This window comes from Scyliorhinus canicula, unplaced genomic scaffold, assembly GCF_902713615.1.
Source record: "Scyliorhinus canicula unplaced genomic scaffold, sScyCan1.1, whole genome shotgun sequence".
Taxonomy (NCBI): domain Eukaryota; kingdom Metazoa; phylum Chordata; class Chondrichthyes; order Carcharhiniformes; family Scyliorhinidae; genus Scyliorhinus; species Scyliorhinus canicula.
In genome coordinates this window covers 3360374-3385538 of record NW_024055461.1, presented here as the reverse complement: position 1 = coordinate 3385538, position 25165 = coordinate 3360374, and the positions used below count along the sequence as shown (strand labels likewise).

The 25165-nt window shown below is 47.9% G+C and overlaps 1 protein-coding gene and 1 non-coding gene across 3 annotated transcripts; both read left to right on the top strand.

Annotated features, from left to right (window-relative positions):
- The first annotated feature begins 2564 nt into the window (after window positions 1-2564).
- Window positions 2565-25081, top strand: LOC119959652 (zinc finger protein 774-like). Of its 2 annotated transcripts, none has more exons than XR_005459253.1 (2): window positions 2565-3222; window positions 3728-4457. XR_005459253.1 is itself a non-coding variant. In XM_038787835.1 (2 exons), the coding sequence occupies exon 2, from the start codon at window positions 24295-24297 to the stop codon at window positions 25039-25041; it is 747 nt and encodes a 248-aa protein (XP_038643763.1). In that variant the 5' UTR covers window positions 2565-3222; window positions 23951-24294; the 3' UTR covers window positions 25042-25081. The 2 variants fall into 2 exon arrangements, 1 of the variants encoding a protein (XP_038643763.1); XM_038787835.1 differs by lacking the exon at window positions 3728-4457 and adding an exon at window positions 23951-25081.
- On the top strand, window positions 21672-21744 carry trnak-cuu. Its single transcript has one exon. It is a non-coding gene; the product is annotated as a tRNA-Lys (tRNA).
- Window positions 25082-25165: the final 84 nt, after the last annotated feature.

Sequence of the window (25165 nt, the reverse complement as noted above, 5' to 3'; positions counted from 1 at the left end):
GCAGGACTGGAAGATCCAGCCAGCAGGAAGGGCTGGAAAATCCCACCCATTGAAACAATCCGATCAGCTGATTCTGCTGCTCCTCCACTAAACCACTCAGTAAATCTTGCCTAAAAGTCTTTTCTTGTCCAAGTTCTGAACTCACATCTTTCCCCTCTTTTTCTGTTATCTCCCATCATGCCCTCTCAGAGATCATCTTGTCTGTGAGAGTTACCATTTGCTCCTTTGACCCTTTGCTCGTTTGACCGGATTCTCACTAAACTATTGAACATCCAGCTTCCACGATCTCCACATTTCCATGGTATCTCCATGGAGTCAGTGTCTTTGTGCCTCTCTTTCGACAATCAAATGAAGTTTCGTCCTCACACAGAGCACATGTAAGGTTTCTTCGCGCTGTGAATGGTGTGATGATTTTACAGACTATAACTGGTTAAAGCTCTTTCCAGTCAGTTCACTGGAACTCTCTCACTCGGGTTTCTGTCTGTCTCGGTACTTTTCCAGTCACACTGATGTTTGAAATATTTTCCCACAGACAGAACAAACATTTTTCATTCCACACTCATAGTCTGAGGATATTCAGGTCCTGATTAATTGAGTGACACTGTTGGATCTTAATGTGATATTTGGTTTGTTTCCTGTCTGAAAATCCTCTCCTAATGCCCTGGAAAAGAAGTTTACAAAGGCCACACTATCAGTACAGGACAGAAATTCAGAACAGACAATTCCAGTTCCTGGGGAACCTTTTTTTTTCTCTCTTCTTTCGTCAGAGCTGTAAATCTCTGTCCCACACACTCTCCCTCCTGCCTGGGGCTGAAATCTTAATGAAGTATTAGATCATCATTTCTGTTTCCTTTTACCAAAGTTATATAATTAGAGGTAAGAATATGCTTTATAAGTCACTTAATTCATGACTTGTGACAGTAAATCTTGCCTAAAAGTCTTTTCTTGTCCAAGTTCTGAACTCACATCTTTCCCCTCTTTTTCTGTTATCTCCCATCATGCCCTCTCAGAGATCATCTTGTCTGTGAGAGTTACCATTTGTTATCATCCTGACTGAGCAGACAGAATAACTGATGTTAACCTTGTGTCCAGACTGACTGGAGATTTGATGAGCAATAGTGAAGGTCATTTCTCTAAATCTTCCAGGGTTTCCTTTGTTCTTCCTCTCTCTCTCGAAATAAGTTATACTGGATATCTGTGTCAGTGCCCATTCTGGTTACTGGTTCTCTTCCTGCTGACTAAATAACTTCAATCACATATGGAGATGACTGAATCCAGTGCCTTCAGTCCATACTCCAATCTCCATTCCTGACATACCGACTCCACCCCTCTCCATGGCAACAGTCTGAGACTTAGCCAGTCTCTTTATTACCTTGGTTTCATATCTGATCCCAATATGAGTTTCTGACCTCATATCTGTGCCATCACTAAGACCGCCTGTTTCCACTTAAGTTACATTATCCGGTCTCTCGCCTGTGTCTGTGCACCTGGTGCTGAAACCTTGGTCATGTCATCCTCACCTCCCGATTCAACTATTCCATTATGCACTTGGCTGCTCTCCCACATTCTACCTCTGTAAACTTAAAAGCCATCCAAAAGTCTGCTACCCATGTCTTAATTCACAGCAAGTTCCTTTCACTATCACTCCACTGCCTCTACTGTGCTCCCTGTCTTGCATTCGCTCCCAGTCAATTCTCACCCTTGTTTTCAAATCCCTCCATGGCCTCCTCTCTCCGTCATCTCCTCCAGTTCCACAACCCCCTGAGATATCTGCACAGCTCTAATCATGGACTCCTGTACACCCCCATTGTAATTACTCTGCCATGGATTTAAGTTCCTTCGGCCCCAAGCACTTAATCCCCTCCCTAAACTTCCCCGTCTCCACCTCACTAACCCCCTTTCAGACTCTTTAAAACTCACCTCTTTGACCAAGTTTTTGGTCACCTGTCCTAATATCTCCTTTTGTGTCTGGGTTTCTCACTTTGTTTTATAATATTCCTGTGAAGTTGACTGGGATGATTTATGATGTTAAAGGTGTTATATAAACAGAAGTTGTTGTTGTCGACTGTAACCCTGACCTCCTGTTTTACAATATCCCATTGGTTTCACAACAAACACTATCTCTGATGTTTTGCTCCCTGCAGGTTTGCAGCCTCTATTAAGACGGCGGCCGTTAACTCAGGCCTGTCACCGGGAGCAGGCCGCAGCTGTCCCCCCGCTCGATGCAAACCCGGGCCCGGAAACTTCTTATTGGGGTTTGGAACCTCCACCGGGTTTCAGTGAAACCTCCCGGCCGAGCCCAGCAGCGGCACTGCGCATGCTCCAGCTCCCAAGGCCCAGGGAGCGATTGACGGCAGCTCTGGACCAATAGAAAGAGAGGGTGGGCCTGGAGGACCGAGTGGTTGCAGCAGATCCTCCAACTAATCGGAGAGAATGGGGGGCGGGGCTGAGCCCGGTCTCCGACGTGAACTGGAGCATGCGCAGTGCCGATGATTGCTTAGTATTCCGGTGGTTGGGTGGAAATAATCCGGCTTCAGATGTCGCTCGGTGAGTCATGAGGGAGGGATGGAGCCGGTGGATGGGTCGGGAGGCTTCATAAACATTCGGTGTAGGCCCCAAGCCCGAATATGAAGCTCGGATTAGGCAGTTGAACCGGCGAAAGCTGCTCGGGCTTTTCCCCGAGAAAGGCCTGGGTGGCCCGGCGCATGCGGAGGGAGCGAGAGCTTTGCTCCGCCTCCCATTCACTCTGATTGGCTGGAGGACCAGCTGCTGTTGTTCGGTCATCCAGGCCCGCCCCGTCTTCCTATTGGTCCGAGCCCGCCGTCAATCAGTCCCCGGGCATTGTGAGCTGGAGCAAACCCTTCACCATCATTGTCAGCTCCCTGGTTTGCAGCTGCGGAGCTTCTCCCTCCCTCCCGGGAACAGGCCCAGGTTAATGGGCACCATCCTGCTTCACACACTGGAGGTTGGTTCACATCCCAGGATGTGCAACTTCACAGGTGCACTTTGCACACAAATCAATGAGGACTCTGATCTGTGGCAAGGAAGGAAACCCTGGCAGGTGGGCGGGGAGGATTCACAAACACCCGCTGGAGGCCCCAAACCCCCCAGTAAGACCCATTGATTTTATTGTCAGTCTGCAGACAGGAGCTGGAGAACTGAACCCAGGCAGAGGAGAGGGAGGGAGAAAACTGGGAGTGGACGAAAGAAGTGGTGCAGATGGTGAGTCAGGGGTTTTATAGCTTTGGGGGAACAAGAGAGGAAAATATGTTCCAGAGAAACTAGAATTGCCTGTTCAGAATTTCTATCCTGGACTGACAGTGATCGCTTTTGTAAACTCCTTTTACAGGGGGTTAGAAGGAGAGAATTTGTACTCAACAAAATGACAGATTACAGCTTTCAGGAAGGAATAAATGGAGTGGGCATTTTTTCTATTGTAAACAAGGAATAAACGTTGAGTCATCAATACAAGATAGTTACGAATGAATCAAAGAGGGCAATACTGACAAATTTATTCATCACAGATTTAGAATGTGTTATTCATTACATGGAAATGAGCTGAAGAAAGTGCTGCGAAAATGGAATTGAAAATTAGCTGAAAGGCTGAGATAAGATCGGGGGACAGTTGGAGATGTGTGCCGAGTACAGACAACAGCAGAATCTGTGACAGAATAGCCTGTTTGTGTCTTATATATTCACAGTATTTCAATGTAATCTCCTTTTACAGAATATTTGCAGATGCAAACATAATGTCGAGATCTGCCTTAGTCACTTGATTCATCAGGACCGGCCTTTCAACGTGGAAGGAGAAATGTTTGTCTGCTTTCTCTTTGCGGAAAAGATATCAAAAATCACTGTGATTGGAAAAGCACCGAGACACAGACATCTACGTAATTTACCACAGTGAGCGGGAACTGTGCTTTAACCAAACACACATCATGAAAAGAAATTACAGCAATTACATCAGGGAGACACCGTACTCAGGCTTCAATTGATGATCCAAGCTGGAGAGACATACGGACATTCGTACCAAAGGAATCAAGAAGCAGCAATAGGACATTCAGCCCCGTGAGCCTGTTCCACCATTTAATAACATCACGGCTGAACTGATAGTGACCTCAAATCTGTATCCCACCTGCACCTGATAACTTGTCGATAACTATGGAGAAACCGTGGAAATGTGGGGACTGTGGGATGGGATTCAATTACCCATCTGAATTGGAAACTCATCGACGTATTCACATTGGGGAAAGGCCATTCACCTGCTCCGTGTGTGGGAAGGGATTCACTAAGCTATCCAATCTCATTACACACCAGCATGTTCATACTGACCAGAGACCATTTAAATGTGCTGACTGTGAGAAGAGCTTTAAAAGCAGAAATGATTTACTGATACATCAACGCACTCACACTGGGGAGAGGCCATTCACCTGCTCTGTATGTGGGAAAGGATTCACTCAGTCATCACACCTCCTGAAACACCAACTTGTTCATACTGATCAGAGACCTTTCAAATGTGCTGACTGTGAGAAGAGCTTTAAAAGCAGAATTAATTTACTGACACATCAGCGCACTCACACTGGGGAGAGGCCGTTCATCTGCTCCGTGTGTGGGAAGGGATTCACTCGGTCATCCCACCTCCTGACACACCAACTTGTTCACACTGATCAGAGACCTTTTAAATGTGCTGACTGTGCGAAAAGCTATAAAAGCAGAAAGGATTTACCGATACATCAACGCACCCACACTGGGGAGAGGCCATTCACCTGCTCCATGTGTGGGAAGGGATTCACTCAGTCATCTCATCTTATGACACACCAACGTGTTCACACTGATCAGAGACCTTTTAAATGTTCTGACTGTGAGAAGAACTTTAAAAGTAAAAGCTGTTTGCTGTTACATCAACGCACTCACACTGGGGAGAGGCCGTTCACCTGCTCCGTCTGTGGGAAGGGATTTACTCGGTCATCCCAGCTTCTGAAACACCAGCGAATTCACACTGGGGAGAGACCGTACACTTGCCCCGTGTGTGATACGAAATTCACTCAGTCATCCGATCTGACTAGACACCAACTTGTTCACATTGATCAGAAACCTTTTAAATGTTCTGACTGTGAAAAGAGATTTAAAAGTAAACCAAATCTGCTGAAACACCAGCGAGTTCACAGTGAAACAAAATCATAGCATTTACAGTGCAGAAGGAGGGCATTTGGCCCATCGCGTGCACCGGCCCTTGGATTTAAGCACCCGACTTCAGCCCATACCTCCAACCTAACCCATCATCCCACCTCACCTTTTTGTACACTTAATGGCAATTTAGCATGGCCAATCCACCTAATCTACATATCTTTGGACTGTGGAAACCGGAGACCCGGAGTAAACCCACACAAACACTGGGACAACGTGCAGACTCCGCACAGACAGTGACCCAAGCCAGGAATCAAACCTGGGACCCTGGAGCTGTGAAGCAACAGTGCAAACCACTGTGCTACCGTGTGCCCACATGTAGGAGCGGTACTGGGGAGAGGCTGTTTAACTGTTCCATGTGTGGGAGGAGATTCACTCAGTCAAACAACCTTCACAGGCATCAGCAAGTTCACAGGCAACAGCAGGGTTTGGATTCAGCTTTGTTGCTGCTGTTGGTCACATCCAGGACTGAATGATGTCTGGACGTCTGTTTCCAGTGGGGCTCCACAGTTTTACGGGATATATCCATGATTTAGAATGAAATGTATGCACCAGGATACAAAGGTTGCTGATGTATTTTAGTGAATGAGGGAGAAAGCCATGGACTGGGTCAGATGGATGGAAAAATGGTGAATGGAATTCAATCTGGAGCAGTGGGAGATAATGAATTCAGGAGGGTAAACAAGGCACGGGAATGACCAATAAATGGGATGATGCTGAGAAGTGTTGGGAAACAGAGAAACATAAGAACATAAGAACTAGGAGCAGGAGTAGGCCATCTGGCCCCTCGAGCCTGCTCCGCCATTCAATTAGATCATGGCTGATCTTTTGTGGACTCAGCTCCACTTTCCGGCCCGAACACCATAACCCTTAATCCCTTTATTCTTCAAAAAACTATCTATCTTTACCTTAAAAACATGTAATGAAGGAGCCTCAACTGCTTCACTGGGCAAGGAATTCCATAGATTCACAACCCTTTGGGTGAAGAAGTTCCTCCTAAACTCAGTCCTAAATCTACTTCCCCTTATTTGAGGCTATGCCCCCTAGTTCTGCTGTCACCCGCCAGTGGAAACAACCTGCCCGCATCTATCCTATCTATTCCCTTCATAATTTTAAATGTTTCTATAAGATCCCCCCTCATCCTTCTAAATTCCAACGAGTACAGTCCCGAAACCTTGGAGAGCATGTCCACAGATCCCTGAAGGTGGCTGGACAGGTAGATCAGGTGGTCCAGAAGGCATTTGGGACACTTTCCTTTCTTGTCTCAGGACCAGAATATAAGAGCAGGGAGATAATGTTCAAACTTTATAAAATACTTGTTAGTGCACAGCTAGAGAACTGAGCACAGTTCTGGTTACTGCTGGAATCAACTATAAATGAAAACCAAATTTGATAAATAGCTTAAAACTGAAATTAATCTTTTAATCACAGTCTGTGTTCAATAAATCAAATCTCGGGGTGAAGAGGAAGCTAAACAACAAGTGACTGAACAGTGACCTAATCTGAATTTTTCAGTAAATAAAAATCTGAGGCATTTAGGTAATGAGGTTTGGCAAACAGTTAACTTCCTATAAAAATACGGTGACTTCAGGATAATGGTTGGTGCGTACCTGCTGAATATTTGTTTTATTCTGAACTTTATTTACTTCAGTCAGTTAATAATCAAATAAATAAAGACATGACAGCACATCCCAGCCCTGTGGAATACACATCCAGTTCCACGTGGGAAAACCAGGACACTTCCATTACGCTGGAATGTCATCAGCTGGAGCAGCAGGAAGCAAAGGGGATTGGTCCAGAGGTATTTTTGTGATCAGAAGACTGTTTCAAGCGGAGTTCTGGATTGTTCAGGACAAGATTCCACGCTTTGTGTGTTATATATGAATGATTTAGACTTTAACAGAGGGACATGGTTGAAACATTTGCAGTCTTGTGGTTGACAGCGAGGAATAAAGTTGTAGACTACAGGAAGATATCAGTAGACTGATCAGCTGGGCAGCAAAGAAGCAAATGGAGATCAATCTGGAGGAGTGTGAGGTAATAAATACACTTGTGGTCCATGTACAAGGACACACAGAACTTTCTCTACTGTGGTATTCTGCAGTCTCTCTATTTAAATTATTATTATTATTCCCAACATGGGACAACTTCACTCTTTCCCCAAATTATACTTTATCTGCCAAATATCTCCCGCTGACTTACCCTATGTATGATCTTTCTGCAGGCTGTTTCTGTAACTGGGTGAAGCTCTTTTCACAGTCAGTTCACTGGAACACTCACTTGATTGTGTGTGTATCGGCACTTTTCCAGTCACAATAATGCTTGAAATCTTTTCCCGTGGGCAGAATCGACTTTACATTCCTCCTTCCATATTCAATGTCTGTAACATTCTGATCCTAATGAATCGAATAACTGTTAGCCGTGAAGGCACACGGTAGCACAGTGGGTAGCACTGTTGCTTCACAGCGCCAGGATCCCGTGTTTGATTCCCGCTTGGGTCAACGTCTGTGCGGAGTCTGCATGTTCTCCCCATGTCTGCGTAGGTTTCCTCCGGGCGCTCCAGTTTCCTCCCACAAGTCCCAAAAGACGTGCTTGTTAGGTTAATTGGCATTCTGAATTCTCCCTCTGTGTACCCGGAAAGGCACTGGAATGTGGTGAGGTTTTCACAGTAACTTCATTGCAGTGTTCATGTAAGCCTACTTGTGGCTCTAATAAAGATTATTATTGACTCATTGACCCATCTCCACCATTCTGTTCCTCCACTCCCAGTTTTCTCCCATCCTCTACTCTGGTTTGGTTCAATTCTAACCTTTGTACAGACAGAGTGAAGTTAACGACTCAATCATTTTCTCTCCTGGTCACTGAAGCCCCACCCACTTCCTGTTGCCTCACCATGGATGCCGTACATGAGCTCTGCTACTCCCTGAACCATGATGCGGAGATGCCGGCGTTGGACTGGGGTGAGCACAGTAAGAAGTCTGACTTTGAATGTGAGCCTTTGCAGATAATTACAGGATCTGTAAAGGCTTCATTACCTGCAAAGACTCACATTCAAAGTATCGCCTTGCATCTTTGACTTTGTATATATGTTTCAGGAACCTACCTCTTCATTCACCTGAGGAAGGAGCAGTGTTCCGAAAGTTAGTGATTCGAAACAAACTTGTTGGACTTTAACCTGGTGTAAGACTTCTCCCTGTACTCCTTGAATCAAGATGGCAGCCATTAGCCTGCGACTGTTCCCGGGAAAAAGCCCCAGACCAGCAAATTTGGGACCCACCAACAAGCAGTAAACGGTAACAAATACAAAGTCAATCCCCTTAACATCAACAACGATCCCATCCTCCCACCACCCCAACCAACGGCCCACCTGTCAATATCTGCATCAAATAAAACAAACTCTCTCACGGTGGAAAAAAAAACAAAGGCGAGAAAGAGAAAGGAGTCCGGAATCTCCCATGGTCACCATTAACCTATAGAGCCCCCCCCTCCCTCCAATGACACTCAATGCCATCCAACCTCCAAAAGAGTACCGTAAATGACACCCAAGAGTTGTAAACCTCCCGTCCCCCCACAACTCCGCCCCTCCACTTCCTCTTGTAAAAATCCTCCCCCCCACCTCGGTTCCTTCCCCCCCCAACTATCCACCCTGGCTAGACCACTCGGACCCTGTTCTGCCAGGCTCCGATGGCCACAGCCCCTCCCCCCACCTCACCCCCGTTCACTGGCCTGCTTAAACCGGCCAGCGTGGAGGCCCCCGCCCGGGTCTCTTTCCCCCTTGCCCAGCCCCAGGAAAAACCTAGAAATCCCCTTTAGCACACAAACCCCGCATACACACCCACACCCCAAAGAACCCACATTACGACTGAAAGTCCCATTTCTTCCCTTGTCCAAATATATACAACGTTGGCTCCTATAGCCCATACACCAGCACGCAGTGAAACAAAATAAAAGAAGAATACAGTCATGAGGCTACATCGGTACATGACCATTTCTCAATTCTGCCACAGTCCTTCTGCCTTCGCAAACTCCTCCGCTGCTTCCGCCGTCCCAAAATAAAACTCCTTGAACTTGTAGGTCACCCTCAGCTTCGCTGGATACACAAAGCCGCACTGCACCTTGCTAATGTACAGTGCCCTCTTCACCCGCTTGAAGGCAGCCCGTCTCCTCGCCAGCTCCGCTGTAAAGTCCTGGTATATGTGTATACCAGCTCCAGCCCACTGCACCATCTGCTTCTGCTTGGCCCAGCACAGGATCGTCTCCTTTACACTGTACCTACGGAAGCACAGAGTCAATACTCTTGGCGGCTCACTCGCCTTTGGTACAGGCCTGAACGACTGATGAGCCCGATCCAGCTCACATCGGGAGGGATCCTCCCCCTCACCAATAGCTTTGCCAACATCGTGGCAAAATACTCAGTCAGCCTCGGTCTTTCCACTCCTTCGGGCAGCCCCACAATCCTCAAATTCTGTCGCCTGGAACTGTTTTCCAGGTCTTCCATTTTGCCTCACAGATCCTTGTTGATTTCCGTCACCTTCCGCATCTCCTTCCCCATCGAGGTAAGTTGATCACCCTGCTGCAGTAATGTCTCTTACACTATCTTCAGCGCCTCACCTTGCTCCCTCACCTCTGCCACTGCGCTCGCCACCGCCGTCCTCACCGGGGAAATCTACTCCACCAGCACTTTCAAAACCGACCCCATCTCCTTCCTCGTTGCCTCCACGTGTTTTGTAAACTGCCTTTTGACTTCCACGGCCATCACCTTAGTTATTTCTTCAGCCGTAACCAATGCGGCCTCCCCTGGTACTCCAGCCTCCATTTTCTTTTATGACCCCACGTTGACCTTTCCACTCCCTGACCGACTTTCAGCCGCTTTTTTCACGGCTGTTATTTTGCTGACCTTTTGACATTTCCCCTTCCTGTGTTGTCTCCTGACTTTTGCTGCCTCCGCTTTCCTTAGGACCGAGCGTTACACCCCGACAATGCCGTACCCGAACGGGAGCCCTCCAACGTGCGGCTGCCTCCCGCCCGACGTCACCGGAAGTCCCTGTAGACATGCACTCTAATGCCGTTCTGTCCCTCTACACCTCACTGTCATACAATTCATATTCTTTCCCTTTGCCGTGTTTGTCCTCCCCAAATGTATTTATTATCCCGCGCTTTTCTGGATTGACCTCAGTTTGCTACTTTTCTGGCCCACTGATCAGTCTATTGATGTCTTCCTGCAGGCATTACAGCCTTGGTTCAAACATGGACAAAAGCGCTGAATGCCAGAGGTGAGGTGAGAGTGTCTGCCCTTGACATCAAGGCAGCATTTGACCGAGTATGGCATCAAGGAGCCCCAGCTAATCTGGACTCAATGGGAATCAGGGGGAACACTCTCCGCTGGTTGGAATCGTACCTGGCACAAAGGACGATGGTTGTGGTGGTTGGTGGCCAACCATTTCAGCTCCAGGACATCACTGCAGGCATTCCTCAGGGTAGTGTCTTCGGCCCAACCATCTTCAGCTGCTTCATCAATGATCTGCCTTCATCAGAAGGTCAGAAGTGGGAATGTTTGTGGATGACTGCACAATGTTCAGCACCATTCGCAACTCCTCAAATAATGAAGCAGCCCTTGTCCATCTGTACTGAGTGGGTCTCAAACCAGTCTGTGTGTGGGTTCCACCTTTACCAAATGTTGCTGCTGCTGTGTCAGAAATTATTCAACTCAGCACCTTCCAAACTTCATCAATATCAATGTTGATAGTTGAAGCTTTTATTGATGTGTGTGAAAAATGTTACTGGTTTGTTTCCCATATCTCGATCATTTAATTTGATGACAGAAATGTGTGCAATATGTAAGTCAGTGAGAACTGTCGGCATGAATTAATCAGCACTTTATAATTGGAGATGTTGGTCAGTGGAGCCTTTCAGATGTTGATTTGTAGATTTTACAAACATTTTGTAATCTGCTTTTCCTGGAGGTCAGTTAAGGTTGAAGTAAAAGTATAGAATTTTATTATAAACAGGATCCTGTTGAGAGCTCTGATCGCTGATGGTGTTTTTAAAAAGAGACACTGCAAGGCTCGAAACCAGTGACAACATCTCCAGTATATGAAACTCCAGCTTGTTTTAGGGTTGTTAACATCAGCAAAAACAAACACATTATTGTCAGACTATCAATCCTGGATGTGATTAACAGCAGTAATAACAGCAGAACCCAACCCCTGCAGTTGTTTATGAACTCGCTGATGTGTCAGCAGGCTGGATAGCCAATGGAACCCTTTGCCACACACAGAGCAGGTGAACGGTCTCTCTCCAGTGTGAACCCGCTGGTGTGCTTTGAAGTTGCCCGAATGCCTGAACCTCTTTCCACAGGAAGAGCAGGTGAACGGCCTCTCCTCAGTGTGAACTCGCTGGTGTGTCAGGCAGTGGGATGACTGAGCGAATCTCTTCCCGCACACAGAGCAAGTGAATGGTTTCTCCCCTGTGTGAACTCGCTGATGTTCAGTGAGTTCAGATGACGACCGTAACCTCTTTCCACAGGAAGTGCAGCTAAATGGCCTTTCCCCAGTATGAATTCGCTTGTGTACCACCAGGTTGGCTGACTGAGTGAATCCCTTCCCACATACTGAACAGGTGAACAGTCTCTCCCCTGTGTGAACACGTTGGTGTTTACTGAATGGGATGAATGCCTGAACCTCTTTCCACAGTCGGTGCAGCTGAAGGGCCTCTCCTCCGTGTGAAATCGCTGGTGTGACATGAGACAGGCTGATTGGGTAAATCCCTTCCCACACAGAGAACAGGTGAATGGCCTCTCCCCAGTATGACTGCGTTGATGGTTTGCCAGCTGGTATTGAGAATTGAATAGTTTACCACAATCCCCACAGTTCCACGGCTTCTCCCCAGTGTGAGAGCGTCGATGGTATTCCAGCCGGGATGGATAATTGTATCCCTTCCCATAGTCATCACATTTCCACAGTTTCTCCATGGTGCCTGTATCTTCCTGTCTTTGCAGGTTAGATGATTGATTGAAATCTTATCAACAGAGAACACATGTACAGTTTCTCCTCACTGTGAATGGTGTGATTTTTTAGAGACTGTGAACTGATTAAAGCTCTTTCCACAGTCAGTTCACTGGAACACTGTCTCTCAGGTGTACGTGTGTCGGTTCTTTTCCAAACACACTGGTGTTTGAAATCTTCTCCCACGGACAGAACAACCAAACGTTTCTCCTTCCACATTCAAAGGCCAATGATATTCAGATCCTTCTTTCTTAAAAAAATATTCAGATCTGGATAAATCTTGTCAGATCTTGCAATGATGTTCCTTCCAGTCATCCTCCCCTTCCAATAGCCTGGAAATGCAGATTACAAAATTTTCCACAACAAGTGTGGAGCACAGAAACACAGAAAAGCCAAGTCTAGTTTCTATGGAATATTTTTCCTGTCTTTTTTCCCCAAAAGCTGTAAATCCCTATCCCGCACACATTCTCTCCTCCCTGGGCTGAATTCAAACCCATCTCACCCTTTATTTCATCAACTCCAAGATCCCCCACCCTACCCCCCACTTCCTCGCCTCTGCCTGGATGCAGTTCTGGGCAAAGCGAGAACAAAATCAGCGATACAATCATTTTCTCTCCTGGTCACTAGGACCCAGAAGCCCCGCCCACTCTCTGCGTCACCACCATGGCCCCTCAGACACCATGTTCGCCACGGAATGAAGATGGTGGCCTTTAACCTAGGCCTATTTCCGGGGGAAAGTCTGGGAGCTGGAACCGCGGGACCTGCAGGTTGTTATTCGGGGTTTGTGGCCCACACTGAGTGTTAATGAACCCGCTCCACCCACCCGCCGCTTCCCCTCCGCCGCCTCTCACCGGCGGCCGAGCAACAAACCAACCTCTGTTCAGCGTCATCCCTCACTCTGTGCATGCTCCAAACTGTGTGAGACTGCGCACGCATCCCGGTCCCCTGTATTGTAGATAGGGGGCTTTCTCCACTGCCAGGAATGCTGGGTAAATGACCCACCATGGATATGTGCAATCAGTTAATATTTGCCCATTGGAACCCCGACAACCAATTGGAAAGCAATTGTGCATATGTACTTAACCCACATATGTACAACTATTCTTCAAGATTTTGTGGTCAGGGAGTTTAAATCTAACAAAAGCTCTGTGGTCTCACATACTGCATTGGAACCTGCATTTCCCTTGGGCGTTCCAATGCTAAAATGCAACATTTAACATGTCTGAATGTTGCCTGGAACACAGCAAGTGGTAATGTGATCGAAATTTCTCCGAAGCATTTCAGTGTGGCACTGTAACATACAGAAAGAAACATAATTCATCGACAGCGTGGGCTTAAGTGGGGTGCTCCTTACAAGGGCCAGTGAAGACTTGATGGGCCAAATGACCTCCTTCTGCACTGTAAATTCTGATTCTATGATTCTATGACAACAATTTTCCCAAATCCCAACTGTGATAGGGCTGAAATCTCAATGAGACTTTATTTGTGTCCAGCTCCTTAGGCTGGATATAGTGAGGTAAGCGTTTGTGGAGGGAGGTTTGTCACAGTCCATGGAGTTGAACGGGTAGATAATGAGGCTTTAATCTCAGGATCATCATTTTGAGTTGCGTGTTGGGTGATTAATTTGATGTTTCTGAAAAAAAAAACCTTTTTGAAAACTTCCGGTGGCGGCTATGTGGGAGTAGGTCCCACATTTGGTGGCTCTCGCTCTGGCTAGACATTCGGACCTTCCCCCCCCCCCCCCCCCCCCAACTTTTTTTGCGTTTTTCAGTGCTGGACTTGAAGAAACAGCGAACAAGGGTCTGTTGTATCTATATTGGTTTCTGGAACAGAGAGCCCGAAGGGATTGAAAAGGAACAAACAAAAAGACAGGCTCGAGCTGGGTGTTGGCTGCAGCAGCGGACAAGATGGCCGGTTACGCATGAGGACCAACATCATTATAATCAGATTAGGGATGGGGTTAGGTTACAGAGTGTTGTTGCTGGAAGGGGGGTGGGGGTTGTTCGGCTGACAAGGGAGGGACTTGATTTTAGAAGCGGAGAAGAGGTCAGGGATGGGCGCTGCCAGGAGGCGGGGCTACAGAGGCACGGGACAGGGGCTGGGGGCAGGCCCAGGAAAGGGGATGGCTGACCGGCAAGGGGGGGGGGGGGTGCCCCCCAAATAGGCTGGTTACGTGGGATGTTAGGGGGCTAAACGGGCCGGTGAAGAGGGCAAAGGTGTTTGCGCATCTTAGGGCTCTAAAGACGGATGTGATAATGTTGCAGGAGACGCACCTGAAGGTAGCGGACCAGCTTAGGTTGAGGAAGAGCTGGGTTAGTCAGGTATTCCACTCAGGGCTAGATACTATGACCAGGGGGGGGTCGCGATTCTGGTGAACAAGCGGGTGCAGTTTGAGGTGGGTAGTATTGTTTCGGACGGGGGAGGTCGCTACATTATGGTTAGCGGTAAGCTGGAAGGGAGGAAGGTGGTCCTGGTCAACATATATGCGCCAAACTGGGATGATGTGGATTTCATAAAGAGGGTGCTGGGGAAGATACCCGACCTGGATTCCCACAAGCTGGTTATGGGAGGGAACTTCAATAAAGCTATGGACCCAGGCCTGGACCGGTCGTGCTCAAAAACAAGCAGAGTGTCAGCAATGGGAAAAGAGCTGAGGGAGTTCATGGAATAGATTGGGGGAGAGGGTGGAGGGGGGGGGGGGGGGCGGGATGTGTGGGGTTCGGTCCGTGGAGGTTTGGAAGGCTGACAGGGAAGGAGTTCTCCTTTTCTCGCACGTCCATCGGGTATTCTCTCGGATCGATTTTTTAAAATACTGAGTAGGGATCTATTGACAGGGGTGGTGGATGGGCAGTATTCGGCAATCGCCATTTCCGACCATGCCCCACATTGGGTCGAGCTGCAGGTGAGTGGAGAGAGGTTCCAGCGTCGCAGTGGAGGCTGGATGTGGGATTGCTGGCGAAGGGGTGTGCGAGAGGGTGAGGAAGTGTATACAAAACTACCTGCAGGTCAATGATACGGGTGAAGTCTCAGCAAAGTGGTGTGAGAGGTGCTCAAGGCAGTGGTGAGAGGGGAGCTGATTTCAATCCGGGCTCACAGGGACAAGACGGACAGGGCAGAGACGGACCGACTGTTAGCGGAGATCCTGCAGATTGACGGGAGGTATGCGGGGACCCCGAGTGCGGAGCTCTGGAGGGAACAGAGGAGGCTGCAGCCGGAGTTTGGGGTGGTGTCCACGGGTAAGGCAGGGGAGCAGCTCAGAAAGGCAAGGGGTGCAGTATATGAACATGGAGAGAAAGCCAGCAGGATGCTGGCCCAGCAGCTCAGAAAGGTGAGGGGTACGGTATATGAACATGGAGAGAAAGCCAGCAGGATGCTGGCCTAGTAGCTCAGAAAGAGGGAAGCGGCTAGGGCAATAGGTAAAGTGGTGGATGGAGGCGGTAACTTGGTGGGGGATGCGGCGGGTGTGAACAGGGCTTTCAAGGACTTTTATAGCAAACTCTATAGCTCGGAGCCCCCCGCAGGGCCAAAGGGGATGAGACGCTTCTTAGATGGCCTGACATTCCCAAAAGTGGGTAAGGAGCTAGTAGAAGGGCTGGGCGCCCCGATCGGAGCTGAGGAGATATTTGAGGACTTAAAGGCCATACAGTCAGGTAAGGCCCCGGGGCCGGATGGGTACCCGGTAGAAATTTATAAAAGGTTCTCCAGGATATTGGGGCCGCTGCTGGTCAAGGTTTTTAATGAGGCAAGGGACAGAGGGGTGCTGCCCCAGACAATGTCGCAGGCCACCATCTCCTTGATTTTAAAACGGGACAAGAACCCAGAGTTGTGTGGGTCTTATAGGCCAATCTCCCTTCTTAACGTGGGCACTAAACTGCTGGCAAAGCTTTTGGCCACCAGGATTGAGGATTGTGTGCCAAGTGTTATTAGGGAGGATCAAACGGGTTTGTTAAAGGTAGGCAACTGGGGGCGAATATAAGAAGATTGCTCAATGTGATCGTGATGTCCCCAGTGGGAAAGGAGGTGGAGGTAGTGGTGGCAATGGATGCGGAGAAGGCATTTGACCGGTCAGAGTGGGACTATTTATGGGAGGTGCTGGGACGGTTTGGATTTGGGGTGGGTTTCATCGACTGGGTCAGGCTGCTATATCAGGCCCCAGAGGCGAGTGTGAGGACAAACAGGACGACTTGTGACTATTTAAAACTGCTCTTTGCGCTATAGAGCCGCTGGCAATTGCTCTGAGGGCTTCAGAGGGTTGGAAGGGGCTGGTACGAGGGGGGGGGGGGGGGAGGAGGAGCAGAGTTTCATTGTACGCGGATGACCTGCTCTTGTACGTTTCGGACCCGATGGTGGGGATGGACGGAATCAGGCGACCCTGGGGGAATTCAGCCGGTTTTCGGGGTACAAATTGAATATGACAAAAAGTGAAATATTTGTAGTTCAGCAGAGGGGCCAAGGGGACCGGCTGAAGGAGCTGCTGTTCCGGTTAGTTGGGAAAGTTCCAGGTACCTGGGAATACAAGTGGCGCGGGATTGGGGTCGACTGCACAAGCTGAACCTGTCCTGGCTGGTAGATCAAATGCGAGGGGAGTTCCGGAGGTGGGATGCGCTCCCGCTGTCGTTAGCTGGGAGAGTTCAGACAGTTAAAATGATGGTCCTCCCGAGGTTCTTATTCGTGTTCGTGTCTCCCCATTTTCATTCCACGTTCCTTTTTTAAGAGGGTAAGCAAGATCATTTTGGGCTTTGTGTGGGCGGGCAAGTCCCTGCGAGTGAAGAGAGTGATGCTCGAGCGGAACCAGAGGAAAGGGGGGCTTGCTCTGCCGAATTTCAGCAACTATTATTGGGCGACTCACGTAGCCATGATAAGGAAGTGGGTGGTGGGAGGAGGGTCAGCTTGGGAGCGGGTGGAGGCAACCTCATGTAGGGCTAGGGGTACCAGTCTGGGGGCGCAGGCAGGTGCTATCTTTTCCACTTGTGCCACTGAGGGGGATCCAAGATAGAGTTGTGTCGAGAGGATGGTTGGGGGAGGGAAGTGTCTCGGATATTTACAAGAAGCTCATGGGGACAGAGGAGACGCAGACCGAGGAGCTGAGGCATAAATGGGAGGTGTTGGGAGGGGAAATTGAGGAAGGCCTGTGGGCCGACGCGCTGAGCAGGGTTAATTGGACTGCAACATGTGCCAGGCCTGGCCTGATTCAATTTAAGGTCATCCACCGGGCCCACATGATAGTGTCCCAGATGAGCAGATTCTTCAGCGTGGAGGACAGATATATAAAGTGTCTGAGAGGACCGGCAGACCATGTCCACATGTTTTGGGCATGTCCAAAACTGAGGAGATACTGGCAGGGATTCGAGGGCGTCATGTCCAGAGTATTGAACACGAGGGTGGCAATGAGTCCAGAGGTGGCGATTTTTGGGGTTTCAGTGGCCCTGGAAGTCCAGGGGGAGAAAGAGGCCCACGTTTTGGCCTTTGCTTCCCTGGTAGCCCGGAGACGGATACTTCTAGCTTGGAGGGACTCAAAGCCCCCGAAGTCGGAAGCCTGGCTGTCAGACATGGCGAGTTTCCTTGGCTTGGAGAAAGTCAAGTTCGCCTTGAGAGGGTCGTTGGTAGGGTTCACCCGGAGGTGGCAGCTGCTTATTGACTTCTTTGGGGAGATTTAATCGTCAGCGGGGGCGGGGGGGGGGGGGGGGGGGGGGGGGGGGGCAGGGGAATGTGGTATCGGGGGTCATTTAGGCAGATCCGGGTGGGGTGGGCTACGGCAATTGTACTATGTACTTTGTTTACTGTACAGTCCTTTTGTTTTCATGTTCTGTAATTCTACTGTTTACAATGCCGGAAAATACCTCATTAAAATTGTTTGTTCAAAAACAAAGTTTCAACACACTGCGTATTTAACACAAATCTAATTTATTTGACTTTTAGCCAGAATATTAGTCCCTGTAAATGGGCTGGAATTGTTATCAGCAGAAAGAGACCTAAATGAACATGGTTCAGTCCTGAATGTGAGGAACAGCAAAACCCAATCATTATGGTTACTTGTGGCTTCGTTGGTGTCTCAGCAGGTGGGATGACTGAGTGAATCCCTTCCCACACTGAGAGCAGGCGAATGGCCTCTCTCCAGTGTGAATTCGCTGATGTACAATGAGCTGTGATGATTGTCTGAATCCAGTCCCACAGTGAGAGCACCTGAACGGTTTCTCATCAGTGTGAACACGTTGATGGTACATTAGATTCCCAGAACTTTTGTAGCACTTCCCACAGTCTGGACATTGAAACGGTCTCTCATCAGTGTGAACTCGCTGATGATTCAGCAGGTGGGATAACTGAGTGAATCTGTTTCCACACTTGGAGCAGGTGAATGGCCTCTCCCCAGTGTGAATTCGCTGATGTACAGTGAGGTGAGACGAGTGTCTGAACCCAGTCCCGCAGTGAGAGCACCTAAACGGTTTCACGTCAGTGTGAATACGTTGATGGTACATTAGATTCCCAGAACTTTTGTAGTACTTCCCGCAGTCTGGACATTGAAACGGTCTCTCCCCAGTGTGAACTCGCTGGTGTTTCAGCAGGCCAGATGACTTAGTAAATCCCTTCCCACACTCGGAGCAGGTGAATGGTCTCTCCCCAGTGTGAACTCGCTGGTGATTCCGCAGGGCCGTTAACTGAGTAAATCCCTTCCCACACGTGGAGCAGGTGAACGGTCTCTCCCCAGTGTGACTGCGTCGATGAGTTTCCAGGCTGGATGGGTAAGTGAATCCTTTCCCACAGTCCGCACATTTCCACGGTTTCTCCTCAGTGCGGCTGCATTTCTGTCTCATGGGGCCTGATGACATGTACGGTTTCTCCCCACTGTGAACGATGCTTTTTCCTTCCATATTCAAAATCTGCTGATATTCAGGATATGATAAATTGAGGAATCTGTCAGATCCTGATGTGATGCTTCATTTGAGTTTTCGGACTTTGAAGCCTCCCCTTCGAACACCCTGTGAAACTGATTAAAAAGAAAAATTAGAGAGTGAGAGAGAACCCACAAAAACACAAAGGCAGGTTGTGAAATTGAGCTGAATGAATCTGGTCATTTGTGGGGCCGGCACTAGGAAAAAGTGACCAAGAAAACTGCTGGATTGTCATAAAAACCCAACTGACCTCTTTGGGAGGAGAGAGAAAGAGGTGAAGAGGGATTTTGTATATCTACAAGACATATTAAGAGAGTAGTTCGCAAAGCAAATTCGATCTGAGCTTCATCAAGAGTAATATTGACAGGAAACTATGCCCCTGGTGGCACGGTGGTTAGCACTGCTGCTTCACAGTGCCAGGGACCGGGTTCAATTCCGGCCTTGGTGACTGTGTGGAGTTTGCATTTTCTCCCCGTGTCTGCGTGGGTTTACATCCGGTGCTCAGGTTTCCTCCAACATCCCAAAGAAGGGCAAGTTAGGTGGATTGGCCTTGATAAATTGCCCCTTAGTGTCCAGGGATGTGCAGGTTAGGTGGGGCTATGGGGTTACAGGGACAGGGTAGGGGTGTGGGCCTAGGCAGGGTGCCCTTTCAGAGAATCAGTGCAGACTCGATGGGCCGAATGGCCTCCTTCTGCACTATAGGAATTCTATGGTTCTAATTCTATCCTGTGAATCTTTATAAAGCTCGGGTGTAGAAGTCACCTATTTCCTAACACACCTAATAGGTAAAAGATAGCTATTTAGGATAAATATTAAGCCCCAGTTTTACCCATTTTAAATGAAGGATTTCAACATTCTCATAACCTCAGGTCATCTCAAAACATACAGCTTACAAAACAGCATCCTTTTTACTGTCCTAATGATTTTCCAGAGACCTACAATTAATATTTTTACTGTCCTAATCATGTCCCAGAGTCACACAAATAATTGTTACTGTCCCAATGATTTTCTCGACACCCAGGTATGAATCTCACCAAGGCAGAAGGTAAAATTTGAATTCATTGAAAGTTTACTGATGACCATGAAGCTATTGCTGGTTGTTGCAAAGACCCATCTGGTTCACTCATGTCCTTCAGTGAAGGAAATCTTCTATCCTTACCTGGTCTGGCCTACATGTGACTCCAGATCCACAGGGATGGGTAATAAATGTTGGCCCAGCCAGTGACACCCACAAATTATTCAAATAAAATCCTGGTTACTCCAGTCAGTCAATCCGGGAGAGTTGGCATCCGGGCCAGACTCGCAGTGCACAATAATAATAATAATCGCTTGTTGTCACAAATAGGCTTTAATGAAGTTACTGTGAAAAGCCCCTAGTTGCCACATTCCGGCGCCTGTTCGAGGACCCCGCCCCTCATTCACTCCAATTGCTTGGAGGACCAGCAGCTCCAGGTCAGTCCTCCAGTCCCACCCCTCCTCTTCCTATTGGTCGTGAGCTGCCATCAATCACCTGGGCATTGTGACGGTACCAGATGGTGAGAGCGGTCACAGGCTCAGGCTGACTGACTCGCTGATTGTCCAATAATAAGTGAGAGTCTCAGTGGGACAATCAGACAATAATAGTGGAGATGGGGCCCAGAGGGGAAACAGCAAAGGATTCACTCACTTTGAGAGTAACAAACAGTGTCTGTTCCCTTAATAAGAGTCAGGCTGCAGTGTGTGAGTGAACACATCATTGGATCAAATGTAGAATCATGGAATCCCCTCAGTGCAGAAGGAGGCCATTTAGCCCATCGAGTCTGCAACAACCCTCTGAAAGAGCATCCTACCTTGGCGAATTCCCCACCCTATCCCCACAACCCCTCCAGTGACAATTTAACACAGCCAATCCATCTAACCGGCACATCTGTGGACTGCAGGAGGAAACCAGTGCATCCGGAGGAAATCAATGTATAGACAGGAAGAATGTACAAACTCCAAAAGTGACCCTAGGTCGGAATTAGTCACAGAATCTGCAGTGCAGAAGGGGACCATTCAGCCCATCGAGTCGGCACCGGTATTACCTGATCTGGCCAACTCAACTGGTTAATTCTGAATTGCACTCTGAAATTGCCTAGCAAGCCACTCAATTTAAGGGCAATTAGGAATGGGCAACCAAGCTGGGCTGCCAGTGACACTCACATCCCATAAAGAAGAGAGAAAATCAAAGGGCTGTTTCCAGTGCCGGTTTCGAAGGAATCAGTACTGGGCCCTTCACTCCTGGTTACATCATTGATTTGAAAGTAAATGTAGGAACATGAATAACAAGTTTACATGTGACACAAAAATGATTAAACACTTGATAGTGAGGAAGAAAGCTGGAGGGGAAACAAGGCAAAGGATTTCATGATAAATGGCAGGACAGGACTAGTTAGGCCAGAGCTAGATTCCTCTGCACAGGAAGACTGCACTAAAGAGAGTACAGAGGAGATTTAACAACATCAGCCAGAAATTGACAATGTTTGCTCTGAGGAAAGTTTGGATAAACTGAGGCTGTTTTTTTTGGAACAGAAAAGACTGAGGGGAGACAAAAATGAAATTATGAAAAGCAGCCCGGCTAGCTCAGTCGGTCGAGCATGGGAGTCTTAATCCCAGGGCTGTGGGTGCAAGACCCACGTTGGGCGCTTCAGCTTCTTTAATCTGAGAAGATTGAGCTGAACTGTTTTATGGGTGGCACAGTGGTTAGCACTGCTGCATCACAGCGCCAGGGTCCCGGGTTCAATTCCTACTTGGGACACTGTCTGCGCAGAGTCTTCACGTTCTCCCAGTGTCTGTATGGGTTTCCTCCCACAAGTCCCGAAAGACGTGCTTGTTAGGGGAATTGGACATTCTGAATTCTCCTTCTGTATACCTGAATAAGTGTTACTACCAGGGGATTTTCACAGTGACTCAATTGCAATGTTAAAGTAAGGTAAGCCTACTTGTGACAATAATGAAGATTATTCTAAATGTATAAAATTCTGGGGGATCATGGTGGTACAGTGGCTGTGTGCCTGTGTGATGGGGATCCGGGTTTCATCCTGGCCCCGGGTCACAGTCTACAAGGAGTTTGCACATTCTCCCATTGTCTGTGTGGGTTTCACCCCCACACCCAAATACATGCAGGGTAGGTGGCTTGGCCAAATTAAATTGCCCCTTGATTGGAAAAAAACATAAATTTATATATTTTTTAAATTCTGAGGAATTGAAATAGATTGGATAGGAAGGTCCTATTCTCTTTGATTGAGGGCTACATATAAAAGGGGGCAGAGATTAAGGGAAGGACTAGGATGTTTAGAGGGTGGTGAGGATCTGTGATATGCTGCCTGAAATTATGGCAGAAAGCCTCGTAATATTTAAAAAGTAATTTGGTAAGACATTTGAATTGATGTAACTTAAAAAGCTACAGACCATAATCTGGAATTTTATTTTTTTTAATATACATTCAGAGTACCCAATTTTTTTTCCAATTAAGTGTCAATTTAGTATGGCCAATCCACCCAGCCTGCACATCTTTGGGTGGTGGGGGCAAAGCCCACGCAAACATGGGTAGAATGTGCAAACTCCATACGAACAGTGAGCCAGAGCCAGGATCAAACCTGCGACTTCGGCACCATGAGGCAGCAGGGCTAACCCACTGTGCCATCATGCTGCCCTCACAATCTGGAAATTGAGATTAGGCTGAATACCTACTTTGTAGCCACAATGAGCTGAATGAAATGCAACAGGAACAATAAATTTTGATAAAATCCGGGATAGTAACTCTCACTACTAACAAGGTCAGCAGTTTGCCCAGTTTAGCTGCCAAGTATGCTAATGTGGCAATTTTAAAATGTAGCTTCACACATAAGAGTACAACAGCAGATTATTTAACTTCCCCAATGTGATCGGTGTAATTAGTCTCAAATTTAACCTGGAATGGTCATTAAAAGTTTTCCAGTTACTCTGATATCTGAAATCTTTGTCCTCAGACAGAACAGACAAACCATTTTACCTCCCAATGATATTCAGGTCCTGATGAATCGAGTAACTCAATCAGATGATGATGATGTGATGTTTGGTTTGAAGTCCCCGTTGGCAAATCCTCCTGTTTCTAAAGGAATTTCACTCTCAGTCCAGGAGAGAAATTCACAAGATTCTCTCCTCCGGCTTCCGGTTCATGGATGCCCGCGCATGCGCCTTGCTGCACATTTCCGCTGAGAAAGATGGCGGCCGCGCAGGCGTCCTGCGGCATATCGCCCCCGAAACAGATGACAGCCGTTAACAGGGGCCGATCAGAGAGAAAAACACCGATGCGGCTGGCACATGCGGTACAAACAACGAACGTAATCAAAAGTGCTGGAACCAATTTATCACCCTGAGGAACAAAATGGAATAATGGCGGATAATGCTACCCGGAATGCCCGGCGTGATCGAATACGCCCTGTCTCCATCTCAGGAGTCAGAACGCGCAGGCGCCAGTTGCCCCGCCCCCGGAAGTCTCCTCTCTGTGCGGAGCATGCGCAGTGCTCCCAGAGGCTGATTGAGAGCCGCCGCGAGCGGGGACAATGGTGAGAACCCAAACCCCCAATAAGACCCATTGGTTTTATTGTCAGTCTGCAGACAGGAGCTGGAGAACTGAACCCAGGCAGAGGAGAGGGAGGGAGAAAACTGGGAGTGGAGGAAAGAAATGATGCAGATAGTGAGATGGGTTTGGATTTCAGCCCAGGGAGGAGGGAGAGCGTGTGGGAGGGGGATTTACAGCTTTGGAGGAACAAGAGAGGAAAAGATGTTCCAGAGAAAACTAGAATTGTCTGTTCAGAATTTCTATCCTGGACTGACAGTGATGACTTTTGTAAAGTCCTTTTACAGGATATTGGAAGTGGAGGATTGGCCGACAGAACCAAATATCACATCGATATCTGACAGCCACTCGATTAATCAGAAGCTGAATATCATCAGTCTTTGAAACTGGAAGGAGAAATATTTGTCTCTTCCGTTTAAGGAAAAAAATGTCAAAGATCAGTGTGACTGGAAAAGCACCGAGACACACACACACCCGAATGAGAGTGTTTCATTGCACTGACTGTGGAAAGAGCTTGAACTAGTTACACAGCCTAAAAGAAAATCACACCATTCACAGCAGGGAGAAACTATACTCCTGCTGCGTGTGTCGACAAGGCTTTAAGTGGGAGAGACATAAGGACACGCTCACCATGGAGAAACCTTGGAAATGTGCGGATTGTGGGAAGGGATTCAGTTACCCATCACAACTGGAAGTTCATCATCGCAGTCACACTGGTGAGAGACAGTTCATCTGCTCCATTTGTGGAAAGGGATTCACCCATTCATACAACCTTCTGACACACCAGCTTGTTCACACTGATAAGAGACCATTTACATGTCCTGACTGTGAGAAGAGTTTTAAATGTAAAAAGGATCTGCTGACACATCAACGTATTCACACTGGAGAGAGACCGTTCTCCTGCTTCGTGTGTGGGAAAGGATTCATTCAGTCATCCCACCTGCAGACACATCAACTTGTTCATTCTGATAACAAATTTTTTAACTGTCCTGACTGTGAGAAGAGCTTTAAAAACAAAAAGGATTTACTAACACACCAATATGCTCACACTGGGGAGAGGCCATTCACCTGCTCGGTGTGTGGGAAAGGATTCAGCCGTCCATCTGCCCTACTGAACCACCAGAGAATTCACACTGGGGAGAGGCCATTCAGCTGCTCTGACTGTGGGAAAGGATTCATTAATTCATCCAACCTTCTGATACACCAGCAACTTCATACAGGGGATAGACCGTTCACCTGTCCTGAATGTGGGAAGGGATTCACACGTTCATACAACCTTCTGACACATCAGCAGGTTCACAATGAGGGGAGGCCGTTCACTTGCTCAGTGTGTGGGAAGGGATTCAGTCAGTCATCCAACCTGCTGACACACCAGTGAGTTCACAGTGGGGAGAGGCCGTTCACTTGCTCCAAATGTGGGAAGGAATTTTCTCATTTATCTTATCTTCTGAAACACCATCGCATTCACACTGGGGAGCGGCTATTCAACTGTAATGTCTGTG